Source organism: Zootoca vivipara, chromosome 1, assembly GCF_965207765.1.
Source record: "Zootoca vivipara chromosome 1, rZooViv2.hap1.1, whole genome shotgun sequence".
NCBI classification, from domain to species: Eukaryota; Metazoa; Chordata; class Lepidosauria; order Squamata; family Lacertidae; genus Zootoca; species Zootoca vivipara.
This window is the reverse complement of record NC_142582.1, coordinates 106738206-106764549: the sequence shown is the minus strand read 5'-3', so window position 1 is coordinate 106764549 and position 26344 is coordinate 106738206. Positions and strand designations below refer to the sequence as shown.

General features: G+C 44.2%; 1 protein-coding gene across 3 annotated transcripts in view; it reads right to left on the bottom strand.

The window, feature by feature from the left end:
• ADCK1 (aarF domain containing kinase 1) overlaps window positions 1-26344 on the bottom strand; it is a 99506-nt gene that overhangs the window by 26057 nt on the left and 47105 nt on the right. For all 3 annotated transcript variants that reach the window (XM_035107923.3, XM_035107919.3, XM_035107924.3), the window contains exons 5-6: window positions 1828-1986; window positions 397-555 (exon numbers count right to left, since the gene is read on the bottom strand). In XM_035107923.3, the coding sequence (XP_034963814.1) occupies window positions 397-555; window positions 1828-1986 (318 nt within the window). The remainder of the gene's footprint in view (window positions 1-396; window positions 556-1827; window positions 1987-26344) is intronic.

The following is a 26344-nucleotide window of genomic DNA, read 5'->3' as shown; positions in this document are numbered from 1 at the left end:
GTGGAGCTGTTGTACCAAGGCTGAAATAATCGTTCAGCACAGAAATTACTGAGCTGTGCAGAGAATAGTGTCCCAGCTGTGTTCTTTGCCATTTCTGCTGAGGAGCCCAAAACTAGTCATTAAAAATTACTACCTCTTTCTTCCTCCAGGCAGTGCCTGCAGGACCAATGTAACACACACACACACACCCTTCCCTGCTATTCTGGTGAGGGCCAATGATATCCCTACGATATCTAATTCAGCAGCATCAGCAGAATTACATTCACTTTCGATACCCCCACCCACTCACCCACCCCCAATAGCAAATTAATAACAACACTGCCCCTGCTGAATGCCAGTCTTACACTCACTGGGACACTCATAAGATTGCATGCAGATTGCATGTGCACACATTACCTTTAGAAAGTCAAAGTTTCTGAGCATGTGGGCCACCTTCTCAGCATTCCTCCCTTCGTTCAGGAAGTCCAGCTCAAGAGGCAAGTTCTTTTTAGATTCTTCAACTAACCACATGAATTCAAAGTCTGGGAAGATCTGCTTCACGGCCGAGACAAGGACCTGGAACCAAGCAGTCACATCGTGAGTTTCCAAAAGGATCCTAAACCACATTGCAGTACCAGGCAGGAACAAGAAGCCAAGACTGAAGGCCAAACCAGGTAATGATGGGAGAATTTCAATGTGGGGAGAGGCATCTAATTTTCTCAGTGATAGGGGTGTACATGTGAAGGGGGCTTAAGCCATAGTTTACCTCCTCTCCTGTGAGCTCTAATGACAGAAGTGGCTCACCGGAAAAGTGGTGCCTAAGCTGTGCAAACAGCTCTAGTGTGGAAGCAGTCCATCTAATAAATATGATGACTGGTGGAGTAAAGGTGGATTGAAAAATAGATATATGGATTTACTATCGTGTTTTAATGCACAGTTGTGAAATGTCAGGCCCAGGGCCCAAATGTGTCCTTCAAGACCATTGAAACTTTATCCAGGCCATAGCCCTCAGTGGCCCTGCTTCACACCCTGAGTGTTTTCACCTGGGTGAAAACTCTGATAATGCCCCTTCCTTAACTACATGGAAGACATGGAAATATGTGTCAAATGTGTGTAGAAACTAGCCTTCTGTACAAAGGAAACATTTATATTCATTGCTCCACTTCTGTTTCTTCTTCCCTCCACCCTCCACTCCTAATCTTCTCCAAATGTTTCCCATACCTTCTAGAGCTGATTATGAGGGTCTGCAGGGCAGAGGAAAGAGGGGAAAGTTCTGTTCTGCTAGCATGCATCTTTTCAGCTAGCGGAACAGGACCATCAGGACCAAACAGGACCCTGTATCTGTATTGGCTTTGGAATTGTTTTTAATGTTGATGTGTTTGTTGATGTTTTCACTGTTAATCGCTTTGGGGTATCTTGTGGGAAATGATTTATACACGAATGAAATCAATCAATAAAATTATTTTCTGAGAAATGTTAGCCAATCGCTAACTTCTACCCATGTTATTTCTCTTTGCGTAGCATCTGAAAAAATCTGGAGCCTAGCTTAGCTCAGTCAGTACAGCGCGAGACTCTGAATCTCAGGGTCATGGGTTCAAGTACCATGCTGGGCAAAAGATTCCTATATTGCAGGGGGTTGGACCAGATGACCCTCGTGGTCCCTTCCGACTGACTGCTTCCATGATTCTCATACATGTAACAAACTAAAGACAACCCTTAATGAAGCAAAAGGAAGCATGGTACTGAGAGAGTTCTGAAGATCCAGCCCAGCTTTTGAGCCTGCCTGTGCCAAAGGTGATGCAGGTCCATTTTGTAATTGGAGGCAGATACATGAATGTAGCCATTTACCTCCATCAACAGAATATCCTTTGAACTCTGTGTTTGAACCTTCGGGTGCTGGACTTTCACTGCAACGGTCCTCCCATCCTGTAGCACAGCCTTGTGGACTTGGGCCAGGGATGCCGCCCCCAATGGAGCATCTTCAAAACTTATAAACAACTCATTAATCTGCAAGGGGAAGAAAGAAGGGAAGCTGTCAGCCTCCTAAGAAACAGCCTGCAGGTATGCTTCGGATGCGGAGAGACATTAATTACCATAGACAGACGGAGAGCCCTGGCAGCCTGGGGACTGCAACCCAAGCTTCCTGTTCTCAGTATATTTCAGCAAGAAAAGGTGTGTGCCTTTTCAATAGGCAAGCTCTTCAGCGAAAGTGGGAAGTCAGTCTGGGTAGGGTTGTCAGCTTTTTGCTCTGGCAGTGCTCCTGCGCTTTCAGCAGCTGCATGTCGGGGGGGGGCAATAGTAGGCGAAGTTTATCCTGTCACAGCAGCTCCATAATGGGGTAAAGTGTAACTACTGAATTCCTTCCTGGCAGGTAGCAGGTAAAATCACAGGGAATGATTAAACAGGCAGAAGCTACACTGCATTTAGAGTAGCCATGTGAAGAGGTCCACAAAAGTTAATGAAGAGGCGAAGCCCCATCCTCTTGCCTTCTAGCCTCGTTAGGCTAGTGAAAGAAAAGAAAGGCTTCTACGAAGGAGGCTGGCAACAGAGGAACAGAGCACGCCATCTCTCTTCTGACAGCCCTCTGAATTTTCATGCTGTTTGTGAGGCGGGCGGGGCGGGTCTCCTTTCTTCACAGCCAGCACAAAACCCAAGCCAGCTTCTTGGAAAAGCTCAGCAGTGGAGCATGAACTTTGCATGCAGAAAGATCCTGGTTCAATCCTCAGCATCTCCAAGTAAAAGTGGGAATGTCCTGAGTCTGAAACCCTGTAGAGCAAGGGTGGCCAACTCCCAAGAGACTGTGATCTACTCACGGAGTTAAAAACTGGCAGTGATCTACCCCCTTTTGGGGGGGGTGCAGGGCAAAAATGTTGGGCTTTTTTAGGGGAGCCAAAGTTGTTCAGCTTCTTTTGGGGGGGGGGAGCCAGAGATCTTCCAGTGATCTACCGGTAGATCACGATCTACCTGTTCGACGTGCCTGCCATAGAGCCACTGCTAGTCAAGGTAGGCAGTACAGAGGAGGTGGACCACAGGTCTGATTTGATATAAGGCAACTTCTTAATTACTATAATTTATTATATAATAATTCTACCTTTCTTCCAGGGAGCTTATGGTGACATACACTCCCCCAATTTTGTCTTTGCAACAACCCTGTGAAGTAAGTGGGGCTGAGACATTGACTGGCCTAAGTCCACCCAGTGAGCATTATGGCTGAGTGGGGGGGGGGGCATCTGAACCCTTGTCTCCCCCTGTCTAACACTTTGAACTGCTACACCACACTGGCCCTCATCTCATCATGGCTGCAACTGACTTGGTACAAGGCACCTTCTGATTTTCCTACAAGCCAATGTTCCTCAAACTTGGGTCTCCAGCTGTTCTCGGACTACAAGTCCCATCATCCCTGACCACTGGTCCTGCTAGATAGGGATGATGAGAGTTGTAGTCCAAAAGCAGCTTGGGGCCCAGCTTTGAGAAACGCTGCATGTAAGCTGACAGAGAAGGGAATCTGTCTCTCCCCCACTACCCCTCTGGCCTGTGGCTACCAGGCGAACTGTTAAATTCAAGGCTGCATAGGAAGGAAGGAAAACTGGATCAGTCAGATAAAGCTCGCAGGTGTGAAATGAGGCTTATCAGACAGTGGTGGGGTTCCAATGCAGAAGCTGCCCTTCAGAGATATTATTGTATAGCTGGGGAAACCTTCCAGGGCCATCTTGCCTCTCTTCCACAAGCCCAACCCAATGTTAAAGCAAAAACGGCCAATAGAGTTGGCTTAGAAGAAGACCGCCTGGTCCCTGCTTACACAATACACAAATCTCACCAGGGCCAGCAGTCAAGAAACACATAATTTATGCAGAAATGGAAAAAAAGAAAACAAATGGAATGCTAGTGCATTTTTATATCCCACTTTTTTACACAGTAATTAAAGACGGGAGCTGCGGCAAGCCGGCAATTAAATATGAATAAAACACTTTTAAGCAGAGCCTACATGCAAAGCATTCAACAGAAATCTTTTGTGTTGATGAAGCCACCGGGGGGGGGGGGGGGAGAGAAACGCCATCTCTGAAGGAGGCCTCCATGCCCACATGCAGCTGCTGACAGCGACTTTCCCTCCCCTCACAAACCGCTGCCTCTCTTTCCCCGTCGCCCCCACCCCCACCCCTGCTTCTTTTACAATAACTATTACCAGCAACAAACTGGCACATTTGCAGCAATTAGATTCAAACGGAGTCTCAACCGCCTCCAGTAATTCACAGGCAAGGCGCCTTTTATTTATTTATTTTATTCCTCCGGCGGCAAAATCAATTAAGTAGAACAACCACATTTGAAAACGACTAGTTATGTGTTTTTTAATTACAGCAGATCCATGATTCAAACCTTTTGACATTCTTGCCTTCAGAAAGGAATTTCTTTCCCCTCAAACGGTTTACTAGATGTTGTTTTTTTCTTCTTCACTTTCAGATTTATTCATTTCCTCACCAAAGCAAATGATTGATTCTGCAGAGAGTCAGATCATGGCTTGAGGGAACTACTCATGTAGGCAGGGTTGTTGGGCAGGTAAAAGCCGCAAATGACTTTTACCTACACCTGAAACCCCTACACTTGAGTAAAGGGTCCTGCCTCAAATGTAAAGCACACCGGCCTGTATCCAATGTTAGTCCTATTCAGAGTAGACACTTTGGTGAGATCCAGCTAAGTTCTACTCATAGACCCACTGAAATTAATGGGTTAGTCATTAAGTTAGTCATGCCGGTTAATGTCAATGGGTCTACTCTAGCACTGGATACAACCCAGTGAAATTAATGGAGCTGCCTAACTTAGATATGTGAATTTCAGAGGATTTACTATGAGTAGAAATTAGTTGGCTACAACCCAACACTTGGGGTACAACACTCTGAAAATCTCAGGTTGCTTCCTTTTCTTTTTAAACTAAGCCTCTAGTCCATAGGTTTGCAGAGGTGAATTTGAAAAGCATACAGGCTGTAATGAAGTACAACAAGATGGTGAACAGAGCATGCACCGGGCATGGATAAATGGAATATAGGTGCTTCCATGGGTTCTTCTACCTCCCCATAACTCCTAAATTATATACTCAATTTGCCTAGGGCATTCAGCACACACAGAGATCTTTTTGAACGTCTGTATTACCAGAGAGCACTAGCTGCCTCCACTGTGCATCCTCCTCAATATTACTTTGGCACAACAGCTTCCATTTTGTCTGGAAGTGATGAGTGGAGAGATCTAGCAAGCTAAAGCCAGGTGAAGTTTCCCGCCAAAACCCTCCATTACGATTGCTGGCGCTCGGTCTTCTTCCAGTTCCTAATCTAATCAAAGCAACACATTGGCCTCGTTTACATTTCACTTTAAACCAAAGTTGAACATATGGTCTAGAGGTGAAAGCGGAGCATGCTGACCTAAAACCACGGGCGCTTTAGTCCTCCCTGCTCCTGCTGTGAACTAAGCTGGCACAGCCATTAAGTGGGGCAAAGCCATGGCCTCAGGCAGCGTAAGTCCCTGAGGTGGGGCCCCAGAGGCATCTCCACCTGCCCTGCCTTCTCCACCACCAGCAGAAAAGCAGCACCAGCATCACAGAGTGTGCAATATCTCACCTGAAACAGAGTGTGCAATATCTCACCTGAAATATCTCATCACTTCTCCACTGGCAGCAGAGGCAGCAGGCAGGGTGGCACAGACGGTGGCTTCAAGTGGCAAAACAGGACATGCCACCCTTGTCACACCTGAGCTTGGGTTTATTTCTCTCCAAACAAACCATGAGCTGTTACCAATATTTGTCCTTGGCTTAAAACGTGTTGTTTGTTTGAGGCAAACAAACCACGAGCCCAAGTTTGGACATAATGTCACGGTTTGCCTCAGCATTATGTGTAAATGGAGCCAGTAGTGACTACTTCACTAGAGTGATAGACTATAAGGAAAGTAAGCATAGGAAAGCCAGGAAAGGAAAGAGCTCAGGCACCAAACAGGATTGGTGGAGTCTCCAGGAACTGAAGAATGGTGGGGAAGGGGAGATATAGAAGAAGCTACATGAACAGGTGTGCTGTTGAGATAACACAGCAGTGTGAGCTGCAGGACCCCAGCATAGCAAATCATTCTCTCTCACTCTCATATACTGTCTATATATTCCAACACTCCCCAGTGCACCAGCTTCATAATGTGGGCCACTGTTTTTTTTCTTTGTCACAGTATGGGCTTCCTTCCATATCCTCATCCTCACCCCCATTTTTGCAACGCAGAAGTGCTTGAGATGTGCCTGGAAAGCATGGTATCAAACTCTTTAAAACTATATATTGCACCATCAGAAGCCGCAGCTCCAACACAACAGGGAGGAGGAGATGTATAAAGTCCACCTTCCCCTAAATCAAGGGCAATACTTCTGCCCTGTGACACAGAGCCTGAGACCCTGGAGAGCAGCTGTTGAACGGAGTAGACAATATTGGGCTACATCAGGGGTGTGGGGGCTCAGATCTGGTCCTCCAAGCCTCTTTATTCAGGATCCTCCTCAGGCCACACCAGTCAGTACCCCCTGTTCTACAAACCTTGCTTGAGTGCTTTTGCCTGGTTGGAATATGCACTATATGGAATATGTAGTAACACCTCTTGGTAGCCTGGATGGAACATGGAGTGAAGGATGCAAACTACAGCGGTACCTCGGTTTATGAACACAATTGGTACCAGAAGTCTGTTCATAAACTGAAGCGAACTTTCCCATTGAAAGTAATGGAAAGTGGATTAATCCGTTCCAGACGGGTCCGCGGAGTACTCAACCTGAAGCGTACTTAACCCGAAGCATGGGTGTACCAGTAATTGGTTCCAGAAGTCTGTTCATAAACTGAAGCGTTCATAAACTGAAGCGAACCTTCCCATTGAAAGTAATGGAATGTGAATTAATCCGTTCCAGATGGGTCCGCGGCGTTTGTAAACCGAAAATTCATAAACCGAGGTGTTCATAAACCGAGGTTCCACTGTATTGACTTCTGCATGGCTGGAATGTAATCTACTGTCACATGCTCCGCTCACTTCTGCCCCTGGACCGAGACACCACTGGCATGCAGCTCTTGTAAGGTTGCCAATGGCAGTACGTGGGCCTTGGGCTGAAAAAGATTCCCCTCCCCCTGAGCTTGATGGACAAATACTGTAAGCTGCTATAAAGCAGCTTCCTCTATTACTACACCAGGTCTCAGGGAGCTTCTAAAATCCTCCCGTGGAAGAACACTGCCAGAATGTACCGACCCTGACCCTATTCCAAACTATATATTGTACTCAGCACTTGAAATTAAAGATTTATTCTTCCACGGGCTTTGGCAAGACCTAGACTTGTTGTGGCAGCAAATGTCAAGCTAGAGCCACTCTAAACTTTAAACCTGGGCAGTAAATGAAATCCTCTAGTTCCCCCATCAATTTGTGCATTCTGTGCTCAGAAATCAAGTGTTGCATTGTTACCCTAGGAGTTATTAAGACAGGAGAAGTTGAAAGATTAGATTTATCACAGCCAATAGTGGATTATGAAGAATAATTCATCATACGTCAGAACAAACAGCCCACAATTTATAGAAGCTGGGCTGAGCCTGTGAAATCTGATTGGACTTCTTCTTGACTAATGAATGCAGAGCTTAATTGATGAGACCCTAACTTAACTGTCAAGAGTGCATATTTATTAAGTATTTTAAAATAATAATTTTCTAACATGTGGGTGATACAGTTGCTTCTCACCCCAAACTGGGGCACTGTACAAAACGTCTCTCTAAAGAATAGCCCAGCTGGATGAGACGAATACAATTTAATTCAACATCCTGTTCTCAGGGTGGACAAGTCATAAGCCTATGGGAAACCCTCAAGCTGGGATTGAGTGCAATAGCACTTTCTCTACTTGTGATTCCTGAAAAATACAGAGGCATACTCTGACACCCTGGTACCTTCACTGGTACCTCCATTGCTTGGGACCAGGGTACCTAAAAGGTTATCTGACCCCTTAAAAAACAAATTGATCACTGCATGCTGGAGTGAGGGCCTCCTGCAGATACGATCTTATCAGGAGGTCCATTCTGCCCAATGTAGAAATCAGGCCTTGTGTGTTTTGGCACCTATCCTTTGCAATGTCCTCCCCTCGAATACTAGACAGGCATTCTGTTTTCTTATCAGCACCTACTGAAGACCTTCCTCCTTCAGCGAGCCTTTTAAGTTGAGATCTTTCCCACTCTGTGCTGGTATTGTTCTTAAGATGCTTTTATTGCTTTGTCTCTTGCTGTTTGCCGACCTGGGCTCTTTTCTAAATTTAATATATAAAATTAATAAATTATGGTCAGTAATGATTAGCGCTAAAATATACGTTAAATGGGGGACACCTTTGACCTTTTACAGTAACAGGCTGTTCAGGGCCGTCTTAAGCATATCTGGTGCCCTGGCGCGGTGGTGCAAAGATCCCTCCGCCGCCCCCCCCCTGGCCCCGTTTGCCAGCGTGGCTGTCTGGCAGGCGCAGCAGCGCGACGCCCCCCTGGTGGCCCTGCGCCACCCAGCCTTGCCTTAGGGCCGGCCCTGAGGCTGTTGAATTAACACCTGCAGTGGTGCAGTGAACTATTTGCAAGAAACACCTCACTCATCTACACTGAATTCCTAGTCGGATATGGCTACCAGGCTACTGCTTAAATACAAGGCTCCCTAGTAACTGTGCATAACAGCAAACAAAAGAAGAGCAACTTCAGACTAGGGCTGGATAGATTGTCTTGGAACTGTGTTGGCAATGCCTGATAAAAACTCAAGAGGTCAGAAGACAGCCTGTTTTTTCCGGTGGTCAGAAGGCAGGACTTTAGTGTTCTGCATAACTCCCTGATTGTTGTGCTGAGCAAAAGCAGAATAAAACTCTGCAAAACAAAGAAAGGTATGCATATTTTCTGTACTTGTATCATTTATAAATTCATGGTACTCTAAAAAGATGAAAAATGATTCTTTCTTTCTTTTTTTAACGAGCAAAGACTGCACAGTCTTGCTTTCCACTTAACACAGCTTTGGCATACAACACAGTGCTGGCAGTTACCCTGTTTTGTTTTGATTCCCCCTCCCCCCTACAAATTGATGCTTTGGGGAACATGCTCTTTATTCCATTTCAATTTACTCTTGCTTATCATCTGTGCTCAGGCAAACACACAGAATAACCTTGATTAAGGCCAGATACTTAATAAAATGCAAAGCTACCAATAAAAATCAGTAATCCTGGGCTGATAACAATGCCCTAATGTGATGGTGCCATGAGGGAAGAGGTAGGAGATGGGAGAAGCAGTGATACCTAGCTGGAGTGCACACATACAGCATGTATACCATGGCACTCTAAAAAGACTGGCCTGAATACTAATCCTAGCTCACCCATTAGACTGTTGGGACAATCCAGACAAATAAACCAACATTGTGTCACGCTACCAAGGCCTGTTTACTTTACTATCTCTCCAGATACGGATTTTCTCCACAATTCAACATTGTCTCTGAGGGGCTTACAGTGGTGACATTTTTTTAAAAAAAAATATGATTACAGCTTAATGTAAATCAAAAAACAAAATTACAGGTGAACCACATGCATTATTAATTTTAATTTTGCTTGTCTGTGTCATTTTCGAACATTTGAGACCCTAAGGCAGTATTCAACTATGTTTTACACAGAGTAGGCCCTTTGAGATAAATGAAAATAACTAAAATAGGACCATTAATTTCAATGTGTTTACTCCAAGCAACACCTAGTTCAGTGATGGCGAACGTATGACACTCGTGTCAGACGTGACACGCAGAGCCCTCACTGCTGGCACGCGCCCCATTCACGCTATTGTTGTTGTTGTTTTTCCCCCATTTGTTCTCCCGCTCCTCCTACAGCTTGTCTCCGCTAGAGCTTGTCGCTGCTGCTGTTAAAACCCGGATCCTTTTTTGTTGTTGTTGTTGCTGCTGGTAGCCAGAGATTGGTTTTTTAACCCTTTCTGTGCTGTTTTTTTTCTGGCGCTTTGGCAGACTATGATTGGGTGTAACAGCGTTCGTTTTTTAACCCGTTCTGTGCTGGTTTTTTGGTGCTTTAGCAGACTATATCAGTGCTGCGTGTTAGTTCCAGCGAAGGTATTTGTCATTTATTTCTGTTCTCTTTCTCCCCAAAAAAGCACAGCAGCTTTGGGGCATCCCCCCAAAAAAGCAAAGCAACTTTTGCACCCCCCAAAAAAACCTCCAAAACTTTGGTCAGCAGCTCCCCCCGAAAAGCTCAACAACTCTGGGCACTTTGTGATAAATAAGGGGGGTTTGGTTTGGTTAAATAATTAGGTTTTGGTTTATTAAATACAGTTATATATTACAATTATACATTTTTGTTATTTAAAGTATATATATCACGAAATTATGGTTTTTTCTCTCGAAGTGACACAACACCCGAGTTATGCTCGGTTTTTTGGTGAATTTTGAGACACCACTGACCTAGTTGAATACCACCCATAGCTTTTAGCAGGAAGACTGCCACGCATCCTGGGAAGACACAGGTAAATACATTTTCTCATGGCAACACTTAGAATTCTGCCCACATGGGCAGCAAAAGTCAATACACAATGCCCATTGCACAGGCAATAGTCTTCACTTGGGGAAATTTAAGGCGGACCAGTGCTTGCTGCAGGGTCTGCTCATTAGCACTGTGGAATCTTGAAACCCTATAGAGATGCCATGTGGATGCACCCAGAAGTATGAGGTGGTTAGCGTAGATCATCTCTTCTTCCAGCAGGCAGCTATCAATCCATGCAGGCAGGGCTTTTTTATGTCAGGTTTAAAGACTGAAAGAAAGATTAAGTATCTAGGTGTATGGTTAACAGCAAATAATATAAAGATAATTATTTAAAAACCTGGGAAGATATCACAAGAAATCTGCAAACTTTCACTGTTAAGTAGAGTGTCAACTATAAAAATGAATGTATTTCCAAGAATGTTGTTTTTGTTTCAATCAATTCCGGTGATTGGCAAAACAGATTGTTTCAATGTGTGGCAAAAGGATATTTCTAAATATATCTGGCAAGGGGTAAAACCGAGAATAAAATATAAAATACTGATAGATGCAAAAGAGAGAGGTTTCTCCCTGTTGGATATGAGATTATATTATGAAGCATCTTGTCTTTGTTGGTTGAAGGAATGGATGACATTGGAGAATCCACGTATTTTACATTTAGAAGGTTATGATAATATTTTTGGTTGGCTCACCTATTTGTGGTATGAAAAGGTGAAAGTACACAAAGGATTTACAAATCATATAATGGGGGGGAATGTATAGAGTATGGGATAAATATAAAGAAATTATTGGAGACAAAAATACCACTTTGGCTCTCACTGCTGGAAGCCATAGCAGTAAAGAAAAAGAATATGATGGAATGTTGGACAACTTATAGAAATTTATTAAAACAGGAGGGAGGGGAGTTTAAATTAAAATAATTTAAGGACTTATCAAGGAAGTTAACATGATGGATACAATATCATTATTAAAATGAAGCATTTAAGAGAGATAGGAAATGAGGGTTTGGGGAACAAATATCATAATTGGAGAGAGATCTGTTGGAATGTAATGTTAAAGTGCTGTCTAAAATGTATATTACTGGAATGATAGACAAAGGATGAGCAGTTAAAATCTTCAGTGATACATTGGGCAATAGATATTGATTAATAATATAGATGTGGAAGCATAGGAACGATTGTGGAATATGGATATAAAATTTATAGCACGTTATGGTTTAAGAGAAAATTATATGAAAATATTATATAAATGATATATAATACTGAATAAATTCCTCAATATACCACGTATAAAAAACCTGGTGACCTGTGATATCACCAATGCCCTTCTGACTCTGCCTTTGCCAAAAGTCAAGGCATTCTTAGATCTGGGGTGGGAGTAGGTCCCCCCCCCCATGTCAAGTCTATCTCTGCCTAATTTGCTCTTCTGTCTTCAGCTGTCTCCCACCTGAACTGAACAATGCTCATTAAATCCACTGTCTTCTCTCTCTTTGGAGAAATATTATCTTATGCACTTCTTGCACTAGCCTGCCTGTCAGGATGGAGTTGTGTCTGCCAATCTCAAAGATGGATTGGAACTTTCAGAAGGTGCAGTTTCACAGCAGCAGCAATTAAAACGAATGTGCTTTAAAAGTAAGAAAAAGCAGCAGCAGATAGTCTCTCTTTTAATTTCTGAGGCAAGATTCTGGCCTTGATTTCCTGATTGCCAGTGGGAAATGGGACATGATCCCCAATGTTGGCCATACTCAGAGCACACCTACTGAAATACATAGACCTACTCTGAGTATGACTTACCTGGCTATGACTTACCTTGTCACTCTGACAAATAATCTCTTTTATACCACAAGGGGAGAAGGAAAGGAACACAACCTTACACCAGGTGTGGGGACTATTAAGATGTTCGGATGTTACTGAACTAAAACACCCATTATTCCTGGCCAATGACTATAGCTGCTAAGCTGATGGCAGTTGTAGTTCAGCAATGTCTGTTCCTCACTCCTGACTTACACTTTATTTGCACTTTCTACCAAAGCAAGAACTTCAGCAGAACCACGTGTTTTGTTAGCCAAATGTTGTAGATCTATCCAGTCTTCAGCTCTCAGTGATCTTTCTGTCATGCAGGGCTTTTTTCCCCCCAGCTGGAACTCACCAGAACTCAGTTCCGGCACTTCTCGGGTAGGCGCTATTGCCATTATAAGAGAACAAGGGTGAGGTCTTGCACCTCTTTTCCCAGAAAAATAGCACTGCAATGCTATGATTATACATTCTTTGTCTTTTCATCATTTAAGAAACTATTTTTTCTTAATAGAAACTATTTTTATATAGTTTCTGCTGTATGATTTTTATGTACTTTTGCTGTAAACAGATTTGATAGAGTTACTGTTATAGTTACTGGCTAGATGGACAGTATGACATGGAATGAAGCAGCTTCCTATGTTGCTCTTAGTAGGGATGGAAGAGAAAGTCAGTTTGCACTTTCTGAAACAAAATGAAAACCAAAATACAGCCATACTTTGAAATTTACACTTTTCTGAATTTTGCAATGCAGTTCAAATTTTGAAATGCGTTCCAAAAAACTCTATGATTATTATTATTATTTGAATTTATAGGGCAAAGTTTGTGTAAAAATGCACATACGTAAAAATCACACCAAAATGCATTATATATGGGGAAATTGCTTTTGCAAAAATGTGCATATTAATCAAAACTCCATATAAAAATGGTGTTGTTAGGAGAAAGTCACAGTAAAATGCTACTGAATTTTCATGAGGTTATTATTATTTTTTACTAAAAATTGCTAACTACTAAAGAAATGTGGAGACCTGAATTTAAGACTGGAAAAATGATAAACATAGAGAAACGAAACTAACAGGTCCGTCTAGTAAGTAAGGAAGCATTCAGTCATTTCCTCACAAGTAGTAAGAAATGGTATACTCTAGCAACAGATACAATACATGGGCTCTCTGCTCATTTGTTTCAGCTATCAGCCAACAGAAATGTATGACGTATCAACAGGGCCGTCTTACCCATAGGCACTAGGGGTGCGGGGCACCAGGTTCTCAGGGCGCCAGGCCTAGAGTTCGGGGCCCGAGAGTTGAATCCAGGGAAGAGCCCACCCATCGGACGCCACGGTGGGGTGTTCTGCTGTGGGTGGCTCTGCGCCGCAAGTTGGGGGGCGCCCGAGCCAGCGAGAAGCTGAGGCGGCTTACCGGCTCAGCCCTCCTGCATGCCTGGGACTGGGCAACCTGGGGGGAGGCGCGCCGGGCAGATCTTTGCACCCCAGCACTGCATATGCTTAACAGTCCTGCGTATCAAAAATAGCAATAGCCATGTATGGAAGAAGCAATGCAGAAAATCATCAGACTTAAGGATTAGCATTCAAGTCACTGGGCAATGTAGAAGGAAATAATTTTTATTTCTTACATTTGTAACACAGCCTGCTGCAGGCTGCCCCAGAGTTACATCTGGATAGGTCAGTTTCACAAAAGCATGTATAATCTTATGTGTCATAACCGAATTACTATAAACATAATCTTCCACAGCTCCATTAAACTACCTCTATTAAAAAGTACTGCACTTTGAAGCGAGAAGAGCTGGTAGGAAAGACAAGTCCTCTGATGTTTGAACTGAGATCACTCCTTCCCAAAACCAGCCCACCACCTATTACTGTAAGAGAGTGGGGTGCAGGGACTCTCCTTATTCTCCTTTCCCTATGCCACACACATTTTCAGAACATGTCCCCAGCTCCACCACATACTTTTTAAGATGTGGTGGCCAGAACTATACACTGTATTCCAAGGGAAGCTGCAACCACAGATTTGAATAAAGGCATTATGATATTGGCAGTTTTATTTTCAGTCCATCCGAGCAGCTTGTGTTAATTAATCATACTTAGGTGTGTGCCAATAAGCTAAATAAACACTGTATGTAGGGCTTCTTTTGAAAACCTGTTTATTGAAACTGTTGCTTTAGGGGTTCGATCCAGAGTTCCCAGGAGCAGAACTCTGCTCACAGGGTGCTGGTGCTGCAGAAAGCAGATATTCACCTGCTCATCCGAACCCCTGCAGTGAGCTCTCCTTGACAGTGTGGGAATTAGTCCTGTCTCTATCCACACATTCTAGCAGAAGCACCCACTGGATCTCAGCCATAGCTGCCAAGTTATCCCTTTTTTTAAGGGATTTTCCCTTATGCTGAATAGGCTTCCTCGCGAGAAAAGGGAAAACTTGGCAGCTATGTCTCAGCCCCTTCCAGAAACAGAGCAAGCCCTTTTGTTCACAGAATCTGCATCCAATTCAACGAGTGGTCCCCAACTAAACGGTTAGGCTAGTGCAACAAATTTTAGCCGTGCAATGTACAGTTGTACCTCGGCTCCCAAACGCCTTGGATCCCGAACATTTCGGCTCCTGAACGATTGAAAACTGGAAGTGAGTGTTCCAGTTTTCAAACATTCTTTTGGAAGCTAAACATTTGACTGGGCTTCCGCAGCTTCCAATTGGCTGCAAGAGCTTCCTGCAGCCAACAGAAACTGCACTTTGGAAGTCAAACGTTTCAGAAGTAGAACGGACTTCTGGAACGGATTCTGTTTGACTTCCAAGGTATGACTGTATCTTCCTTGACATCTCCACTCCATTTGCACTCGCTTTTATCCCTTTCCTCCTTTTTCAGTCCACGCTTTCCTTCTCTTTCTTTCCCTTCCTTTCCCACCTCTATCCTTGCCGAGCTGCCTGAGCACCATTTCAGGAGCGCAGCGCAGCTGATTTACTCCCCTGAAAGCAGCATCTGCCCACATGTAAATCATCCTCCAAGCCCAGCCTGTAAAATGGGCTTGTTCGCTAAACTCTATGAATAGGGAAGTAGGCACAGCTGGCCTATTCATAATCAACATAAAAATAGATTAGCACTTTACAGATTAAACATTATCGTTGCAACGGTTAACATAAATCATCTGCACTTATGGGCCCAGCACTGCCGCTGCTCCCCGGGGGCATAATTTGCAAAGGGAAAGAGAAGGATGCATGGCTGACGGTTGTGATCATGTTTTTCCGGATGGTCAGGGAGACTACGATTTGTGCAAATTCAGCCACTAACCTTACATGCAGGGAAAGGAAGCTACCTTATACATACAAGGACAGGACATCATGGTCTTCTCAGTTTAATTAATGCAACAAAATTGATGAACTGGATCCAGCAATACCAACTTTTCAAAGCCCGACAGTCATTTACACCTCTAGTACGCTCCTGCCACCTCCTTGCCTCTTAGCACCCCACCCCAGATTTTCACACTGCTCCTCAGGCAGTGGCACTGCCCACATTGGGAACCCCTAATGCATTAGAATCCATGTGGAACCTTTTCTCTATGGGCTGACTTCTCTGTCCTAGGACAGGGCTAAAAGAGCTGTAGCACACACACACACACACCACCTGATGTAGCTAGACTACAACTCCCCTCATCTCTGACTATTGGCCATGGTGGCAGGGGCTGATGGGAGTTGGAGTCCAGCAACATTTGGCAGCCACCGGTTCCCCACACCTGGCTTGAGATACAGATCAGGCTTGACCTCAAACACCCGCATCATCACCACGTATGACTTGTGCACTAGATGAGCGGCTTGCCCGAGACTGCCCTCAAAAGACCTCTCTTCTTTTTAGGGTGGGGCAGGCCTCTGCGAGCTCCAGAAAGTAGGCGCTTCGCTTGAAAGCACAGCATTGGTGATGCCACCTTTCAGTTGACTAATGTGGGCCCATTTGTTCTGGCTGACATTAATGCTCCTTCCCATCTATCTCTGACTCTTTAAATTACCTTTTTATGGCTGAAATCCTTTTTTTTCCCATAATTGATAAAAATCTCCCTTTTTATATCCCACATTATTAGGGAGAAATGTGAAGGGTTCGCCCCCTCCCTTTTTATTCATCATTTTAGTTTTAATATAAATGTGGTTTTTATTGATATATGCTTGGACAGCTCGACAAACTCACTGGGAGATGCTAACAAAGGAGGTGGGGAAAGCAGCCCCCACCCACTCCAATAGCTCTGAGTCCTCACTTTGGGGCAGAAGAGTGATGAAATGGAATGCATGGACTTTTAAATGAAAAACCAGTTCTAAGGAGAAGCCACCAAAACGGAAGCAGAGGCTGAAATGAGTAGGCCATTCTAGGACTCAATGGAGGAAAGGGTATTTACTAGGCAAGTAACTCTATAGCATAATAGTGTGTAGTGAAATATCTCAAGGGCCCCCTGTACACCCCCTGTGTACAGACCCCCCCTCTGCCTTTTGTGTGGCTGAACTGCATCCCACTGTACAAAAGCTGAAGTCACATTGCTCTGCTTTTTTTTCCCTCTTGCCCTACACATCACCAGAATGTGGCCCCAGGAACACTGTCAATGAGGTCATGTGGCCCTTGGCCTGGGGCCTCCCTGAGGTCCCTCCCTCCTGGCTTACAGGATATGGGTTTGTGACATCATAATATCTAGCCAATTGATGCCATTGACAGCAGGTTGTTGCTAAGAAGTTCCAGAACTGTGGTTTGTTTGCTATTTCCTCTCAGAGGTCAATACTGAGGAGGGAACAATAATGTTCAAATTAAATGCTGCTAGGCTACTACCAGACCTGCCTCACTGCTCCAAAAACATTAACATCTGCCTTCCTACATAATCTATTTCCCATCGTTTTTCCTCTGACTGGGAACTTGACTGCAATAAAGGCTAATCTCACTCCTTAAGGACTGCGAATCCTGAACGGTTTGAAAACATGAGCCAGGCACCTAAAATCAAAACTGTTTTGAAAGGAATGAGGTTTTAAACAGTAATATTCTATTTTTGAATGCCTTGTGGCGTTTGAGCTAATATGCCATAATACAGCTGCACTTTCAAGTCTTCTACTGCAAACACTGAAAGTTTCAAATGTCAAAGGATGGAGGTTCTCAGTTTCATAAGCTGAGGCGGCAAGCAAAAACAAAAAGACTCCATCCCAAAGTCCCAAAAGTTGAGATTAGAATGCAAAATCTTCCATATTTGATGTGGGAAAATACTAGGGCTGCAATAAATATTTACCAGTTTTGATTTAGGGGTTGAAAGCAGCTATATCTGTGGGATGGAAAATTTCTCCTGAAAACCACTTATACCGAGTGATTTCCCCATCTAACCCACTGCAGCTCTATGCAGTGCCATTGTTTTCCCAGCTGCTACTAGGTTATTATTTTCTCCTCCAGTTTCTTCTTCTACTTCCTCCATTCTGGATTAGGCACATAGTGATGACATCACAACGCAATGTTGCTAATCGAACCTGATGACATCATTAAGGGCAACTGAAAGTGAGGACAGTTCAACAAATAAGCAAGCAAACGTTTTTTGCAAGTAATGCTGAAAAGACTGCCAAAAAAGAGGAAGAGAAAAAGCAATTTTACAGTGCTACACAGACACGCTGAATAGCAGTCAGTAGTCCCAGTGCAGCCCAAGTCTAGACAAGGATTTCCGGAATACTGGCCTTGTTTCGCCGTCCTGGGTTTCATCAGTTGTACAAGTTCTAAGTAATGCAAATAAATGCAAGTAGTGTGAGACTACGACATTGTACTTATTTGCATTACTTAGGCATTCTATTTCATCACTCTTCTGCATTTATTTGCATTACTTGGAACTTGTACAACTGATGAAGCCCAGGGCGGAGAAATAAGGCCAATATTCTGGAAATCCTTGTCTAGACTCTGTGAAAGGATTCTGTGGAACTGTACAAGCTCCCATGTGGATTGTTTGGACTTTATGAACATACAAAGACACAGGTGGAATAGACACTAGTACATGTATGGACCTCGTGAATGAACTGATCTACTGGGTCTTCTGCTTACTCGGTTGAACTTTATGAGTTATTTGTGTTGAACTCTAAGTTATTTGAAAAATATATTTTATTTATGCAAGAGCACAGCCAGTTACGTCTTGTGTGTTTGTTGAGTGTATTTTACGTAACCACAGTTTTGATACTGAGAAGAGGGACACAGGTGGCACTGTGGTCTAAACCAGAGAGCCTAGGGCTTGCCAATCAGAAGGTCGGCGATTCGAATCCCCGCGATGGGGTGAGCTCCTGTTGTTCAGTCCCAGCTTTTGCCCACCTAGCAGTTCAAAAGCACATCAAGTGCAAGTAAATAGATACCGCTACGGCGGGAAGGTAAAAGGCATTTCTGTGCGCTGCTGTGGTTCACCAGAAGCGGCTTAGTCATGCTGGCCACATGACCTGGAAGCTGTCTGCGGACAAATGCCAGAGTCATCCACGACTGGACCTAATGGTCAGGGGTATCTTTACCTTTACCTTTATACTGAGCAGAGGGTTTTCCTAGATGACCTCCAAGGCTCCTTCCAGCTCTAAGGTTCTATCATTCTCTGAATTCTAATGCACACTTACGCACTTTCCAACAAGACCCCCTAATACTGAGTGAGATGGGAAAATTGTTTGACTCAGTATTATCACTAGTGAAATACTTGTATTGTGAAATCACAAATGTGCAGAAGACCCCAACAAGAGATAGTTACAACTGCCATTAGATTTATTATTTTGTTCGGGTGTCATAGGTAGCGAATGGTAGGAATTTGAACCCTCTGGCAAGATGTGCCCCCTAGCCTACATTTCACATTAGCCCATGCATAGATAAAATGAGGTTAAATGGAGAATTTATTGTGGTGCCTAGTACCTAGTTTTAAATTCTTTATACTGCTTCTCAAAAGTCACTCCGCCGAGAACCTTGTCAGCTGGGCTGCTCTTTGAAAAATGTTCACATTTCTGAGGGTCATGAGGTTTCGGCAATATATTCTGAGCAGGCTCTCAGCGAGGTTATCCAGGGACAACAAGCCACTCTTCATAACAACACAATGCTACAGTGAGCGTAGCCCTAAATCATGTTGCTTCTACCTCCATATACCTCATGCCCACAGTTCAGTGCCTTAGCACACTAGCACTCACGGCCAAGGTGGGCAGCTGGCGGAAACCATGGAAAGCAAGGCCCATTGAGCTAAACTCCCCATCCAGGACAGGTTTGTGGATGAATGAGCCAAGCACTCTTGTTGAAGGAGGGGTGGGCCTCATTGAGGGGCCATAGTTCAGGAAGACTCACTGGAAAGTCTCTTGCACAAGCCTGAAGCCAGAGCTGCCCTGAGCACTGGTGGGAAGGAGAGGCCCATGTGTTCAGTGACATCATAATCATCATCATCATTTTATTATTTGTAGCTCACCCACCTGACTGGGTTGCCCCAGCAACTCTGGGTGGCTTCTCAACATATATAAAAACATGACCAAACATTAAACAGATGTTTAAGGCCTTCAGATGTCTTCTAAAGGTTCTATAGTTACTTATCTCCTTGACATCTGGTGGCAGGGTGTTCCACAGGGTAGGTGCCACTACCGAGAAGGCCCTCTGCCAAGGGGATCTATGCATCTTTCTGTTGCGTGGCTTCCACTACCTGGGCTAATCCCACAGCTACCTCATTTCTTCTGTAGAATAAAAAGTAGGTTGATAAGACTAGAAATCTTAAGGCACTGTAGCATCTAGCCCTGTCATCTCTAATCTGGTACCCTTCAAATATTTTGGACTACAGTAATACCTCCGCGAATGTCCGCCTTGTCTAGCGTCCATTCTGGCGAACGTCTATGACAAACCCGGAACGGGATCATAGAATCATAGAGTTGGAAGAGACCACAAGGGCCATCCAGTCCAACCCCCTGCCAAGCAGGAAACACCATCAAAGCATTCTTGACATATGCCTGTCAAGTCTCTGCTTAAAGACCTCCAAAGAAGGACACTCCACCACACTCCTTGGTAGCAAATTCCACTGCCGAACAGCTCTTACTGTCAGGAAGTTCTTCCTAATGTTTAGGTGGAATCTTCTTTCTTGAAGTTTGAATCCATTGCTCCGTGTCCGCTTCTCTGGAGCAGCAGAAAACAATCTTTCTCCCTCCTCCATATGACATCCTTTCATATATTTGAACATGGCTATCATATCACCCCTTAACCTTCTCTTCTCCAGGCTAAACATACCCAGCTCCCTAAGCCGTTCCTCATAAGGCATCGTTTCCAGGCCTTTGACCATTTTGGTTGCCCTCTTCTGGACACGTTCCAGCTTGTCAGTATCCTTCTTGAACTGTGGTGCCCAGAACTGGACACAGTACTCCAGGTGAGGATATACTTCCAGGGGATACTTCCAGGTTTGCCGCTTGCACATGTGCAGAACGGATCCCAGCCACAAAATGAGGTACGACTGTATAGCTGTCACCATCTTTGGCCATTGGCCATGCTGGCTAGGAGGGATAGGAGTTTAAACCCAAAGTATTTGGAGGGCACCATGTTGGAGAAGACTGATCTAGCTCACACTGCACCGTACAACAGGTCACTTTTCAAACAGCCATCTTGCTTCTGTTTTTTCACAGGTGATACTTTCTTCTGTCATCATCAAGGTCATCTTGGTATCTAAGGGGACAGTCCAAATTCAAGTTCCACCAGTGAGTTAGGATCCTGTGGTTCTCTGGCTCTGCTGGCCAGTTTGCATCACATACTGGACTACAGATAAGGGATAAGATTTTCACTCTTTGAAAATGAGGTCAACCCTGAAATACTCAACCTGAAGACTTTTTGTAAATGGCCTCTAAAATTTAATCACATACTTTTGTACTGCCTTTTCAGTATTACCAAAATTTATTTACCCAGCACAAAATAACAGCGTTTCTGATATTTTCACTACCCATTGTCAAATCTGACCTTGTAAAACTCCATGTTAACATTTGCAAATGTTTTTTCTCTTTCACTTAAGTAAATATATTCTAAAATATACTATAAAAAAGGACATTTGTAAAAATATTATTTTAAACAACAGCCAAAAGTTTGGACACTAATTTTTACAGGTCAAAGCAACAGGAACAGAAAAGGCAATGGACTGGCCATTGCTTATTGCTTCTTTGACCTCCTACAGGATCAATTATATTCTCCAGATATAGTGATTTTCATAGTCGTTGGGCACCACCAGGCTTCCATGCTAGCTTCTCAGAACAGCAGGATAATAAGTATTTTAAAATCCTTGGTTTTTGAATTGCCAGATGTCTCTAACTCCAGATCATTAAAGGACTACAAAACATAATCAGTGTCCCTTAGAGTGCATCTTAGCTTTTAAATGTTGATGTAGCAAAGCATTTAATCCTCTATGTTTGTAGAACTCCCCCCCTTTAATAAGAGTATTAATTTTAGAAATAGAGGGTGGGATTCACCTAGGCAGGCCTGTCAGAAGAAGCACTATGCAATGATTTCTGCATATGCAGCATGGCTCCCCCCCCAGTACCTCCTGCACCTCCCAAAACTGGCTCAGGGGGTTGGGAGAACCCCCAGTACAGTGTACAAGGGGAAAGGAGAAGGATCATTCCTTCTGGCAAGCTCCAATGCTTGTGCAGATGGAACATTCACCATAGCACAATGCTGAATATTAGCATGAAATATTGCTGCTGCTGTTGTTATGTGTATTTCTTCCCTTCTCTTCCTCCTATAGGATCCCAGCATCATGAAAAACAATCTTACAATCGCAATCGCTCAAAGGGCTAAAAATACATCTCTGAAATATAAAAACATAACCAATAGCCAAGCAAATGTGTGCATGGGCTAAATTTAGCAGTAATCAAATGGACTTCCACCCAAGATTGTTGGCTTAATCTAATAAGAGTGATCCGTGTGATCCACAACTAAAATGAGTGGAATGAGGCTCTAGATTTTTCTAGATCTGTCATGTGCTGTGGTGCTCATCCAGGCCCTACTGGGCTTGCCGGAAGCACCTTCTGGCAATCAAGGGCATTTTTGGGGGGGTGCATCCTCATTGAGGTCCAGTAGTTGCAGCTTGTGAAGACTAGGAACTGGGAGCTTGGGTAAAAAGGGCTTCAATAGTACATGCAGTATAACAAATTTAAGAAATAAATAATATCAAAACTGACTGTTGGGAGCTTCCAATGCTAATTTTTAAAAACTGCCTGTTTCCTCAGGCTTTCGCTAGCAGCCAGTCACCACCACTGGACCCTTCTGCCCTGAATTTCTGTAAAGCAATTGTCTTTCTTTCCATTTAAATTTGTTTTAATGTATATTTTATCTCTGGAAGCTGCTTTCAATATTTCTTTCCAATAGCAGGCAATATAATGATACCGTTAAATAAATAATGAAAACCGCTAAGAGCTCCCAAGGTAGGGGTAGGGAACCTCAGACCTGGGGGCCAAATGTGGCCTTCCAAACCTCTGTATCTGGCCCTTGGCACTCTTCCCCAGGCCACACAACCCTCACCGGCCCAGGATTGCCACTTGATTGCCAGAGACAACTGTGAGGACGGGTGTAGAGATGAGCCTTATTGTGCAAAAGTAAAGTTCACATTCATTATTTCGCCCATTTTGCCTCTGGTGGTGCATGTGTTTGCCTCTGGCCCTGCTCACTCCTGGTATGTGGCCCCAAGAAAGTTGTCCAGAGAGGAAAGTGGCCCTTTGGCTGAATAAGATCCCATCCTACACTATCAACAGAGAGGAGCTTCCCAGCTCCATTTCCACTTTCCAGTATAAATCACTCCTCAAAGCGAACAGCCCACACCACTTACTCAATACCATAACCCATACTCCTCCTGCATTATATCTTTCTAACTATTCTCGTTTATTATTTCTGCCCACCCACCCCTCTCTCTCTCTCTCTCACACACACACACACTCATCATTTTCTCTCTGTCTCTTTAAAATTAAATATCACCCTGGCTCTGCCCATGCGGGCAAAGTAACGCTGAAAGGAAAGTCTGCAACTGAGAGGGGATTCGAGCTGCCTCGCTGGGAATCAATGAGGCATAGAAGTCTCTGTCTAGCGCCTGAAATGCTGAAAGGAACTGGGGCGGATCAGTAGCGGCTGAAAACGTATTCAAGAGAGAAGAAAAGGTCCGTCGCAGAAGCCGCACACAGCCAAAGCAGAGCGAGAGAAAACCATGTGCCGTATTTTAATATATCGCCTTTCTACCTCTCCCCAGAGCTCTGAGTGAGGGGGGACCAATTTTGGGGAGGCCATGAATAATACTGAGAGGGCTTAATGTATGGCAGGGCTCACCAAGGAATAGATTCATCGAATACGTTTAGTGCCGGTGTCCAGCTATAAAGACATATCGAGAAACAATACACATTCTTCCTCTTCTGGGTATACGCAACCCATCTCAGTCCTAAGAGGCTTCCAATGGCCAATGTCTGTGCTGGCTACCTGCAGGCTAGGGGTGAAAGATTTCTGGCCCTCCATTTGTGTTGTTGGACTACAACTCCCATCTACCCCAGCCAGTCTGGGCAGTGATGGGAGCTGTAGTCCAGCAGCACTGGGGAGGGGGTTGCCACAGGTTCTCCATCCCTGCTACAGGCATTCAGGGTGCTGGCTTTAATCCATAAAGCCCTCAGAATTGTAGACTCACAAAATTATAGAACCAACTCCCTGCGATACAGATTACCATTCCGATCTCTGCTTAAAAACCTCCAAGGAAGGAGAATCCACCACCTCTTGAGAAAATCTGTTCCATTGTCCAACAGCTCTTACCACCAGAAACGTTTTCCTGATGTTTATTTGGAATCTTCTTTCTTGGAACTTGGATCCATTGGTTCGAGTCCTAATCTCCGGAGCAGGAGAAAACAAGGTTTTGACCCAACATATTCTTCAATTTATGGCCAATCATAATTTCTAAGATCTACTAAGAATTGACAGTCCAAGACACATCTCTTCCCTTACAGACCCACCAAGGTTCAAAAATGAGCACCTTCCAGGAGCAATAATCACATTTCATTTGTGTTAACTACTGGCAGCTGGAACTGAGGTGGTAGAGGGCAAAGGTCTTAGCAGAGTTATCTGGTTTATATGGTTTTAACTGGTATCTTAGCCATTCTTTCTAAAACTTACTGTTGCTTACCACCCACAGCCAGACACTTAAAAAGCACAAATATTTGCCAGCTGGGCAAAGCACACACATTGAAGAGAAAAATTCCCAAGCTCAATCCACAGCATCTCTGATTAAAATGGTAGAAGGGTGTGGCTCAGTGGAAGAGCATCTCCTTTGAATGCAAAAGGTTCCAAAGTCAATCCCAGCTGTGAATTTCCCCTGCGAAACTCTGGAGAGCCATTGCTAGTCAATTCAGTGAGGACAATATTGATGTACCAATGGTCTGACTCAGCACCAGGCAGCTTCATACATAACACTGTTCAGAAAGCAGGCAGGATTATTTGAAAAGCAAGTCCCAGCTGTGGTCATAAATTGCATTATGATGTCACAGTTCAGTAAGGGTCAGGCTACAGCTTGGGCAGAATAATGTGGCCTTGGCTGGAAAAAGTCCTATCTCCCTATACCCCATAACCCTCCACCCCAATTTCACCATCTCTACTCACATTACCAACAAAAGGCTATTTGGGGGCTTTCCCACCTACTCAGATGTGCCCTTGCCTATCTGAACTACACAATCTATGGCAACATCATTCACTCTCCACAAGGTGAACCCATATGACAGCATGTTCCTTTATATGCACTCCTGCACCACAAACCCCAGATTTACTAGATGTTCCAATCCTGCTGCACCGACTGCATTTCACCCTGCCCCATGGCATTATAGGTAGGTCTACCCCACTCACCACCTCCAAAAGCCAACACACCCTGCAGCCTCATTCTTCACCGCCGAACCTTCTCAATCCACCCTAGAGACTTGAAGTATGATCACAAATGAAGTTGGGGGAAAGTAATCTGATTTACCAGCTATAAAGCACTCATGGTTGACACAGCCTTCCTTGCCACCACATGGCCTTGGTGTAAACGGCAACAGCTATTTATGTGGTTATTATGGGGATTTATTTGTTTTTCATTCAGGGTTAATTAGGGGGCTTTCAAAAAGGAAGGGCTGACAGTGCTGTCTGGAAATGGTTATAGTGCAGCAAAAGGCCAGCACAACTTGCCCACGTGTAGCATTTTACCAAGAGCAAGCTTGCAGTTCATTTTAACAGCGCCTGCCATTCTACTGAGGGAGAGCTCCATGTAGGGCAGCCCCAAGACATGTTGCTAACTGAGGGAAAAGGCAAAATGGCGTCTCTTTCTATTCCATATACGGAAGCTGACTGCACTGGCGGGTGAGTCTTAGACCCCATCTGCACTATAAACGTAAAGCTGCCTTCTACCACTTTGAACAATCATGGCTTCCCCCAAAGAATCTTGGGAAGTGTAGTTTGCTAAGGGTGCTGTAACCTGATAGGAGACCCCCTATTCCCCTGACAGAACTACAATTCCCACACTTTCCTGGAAAGAGGAATTGATTATTAAACTACTGTGGGAACTGTAGCTCTGTCAGTGTGAATAGGGATCTATTTGCTACCTTAGCAAACTACATTTCCCAGGACTCTTTGGGGAAAACCATGACTGTTTAAAGTGGTAGGATACAGCTTTAAATGTATGGTACCTCAGTTCAAAACTGTCAGTGGGACAGCATCCTCCACCACATGTGAGGGTTGCTGCCCCTCCCCCAGCCTTGCTGCACCTTGCTGCCCCTCCCCCAGCCCCTCTGCATCTTCCGCCTAAGGCAGCCATCTAATGTTAAGACTGGCCCTCGTTCCATGGTTCTGCCACAGGCCATCTATATTGCCTCTGATATTCCATTCCTATGCCTACCGTTGCTCTAGGGATGAGAGAGAAATTCAATTCAGTTCACCTTTGAATGCGAACTTACCTAATTTGCACTTTCTGAAACAAGGTGCAAACTGAAACAAAGAGATCTTCCAAAAGTTGCACTTCTCTTAGCCAAACACTGTGTACAAAAGTGTCTATGCTAGGGTAAAGTGTGCAATC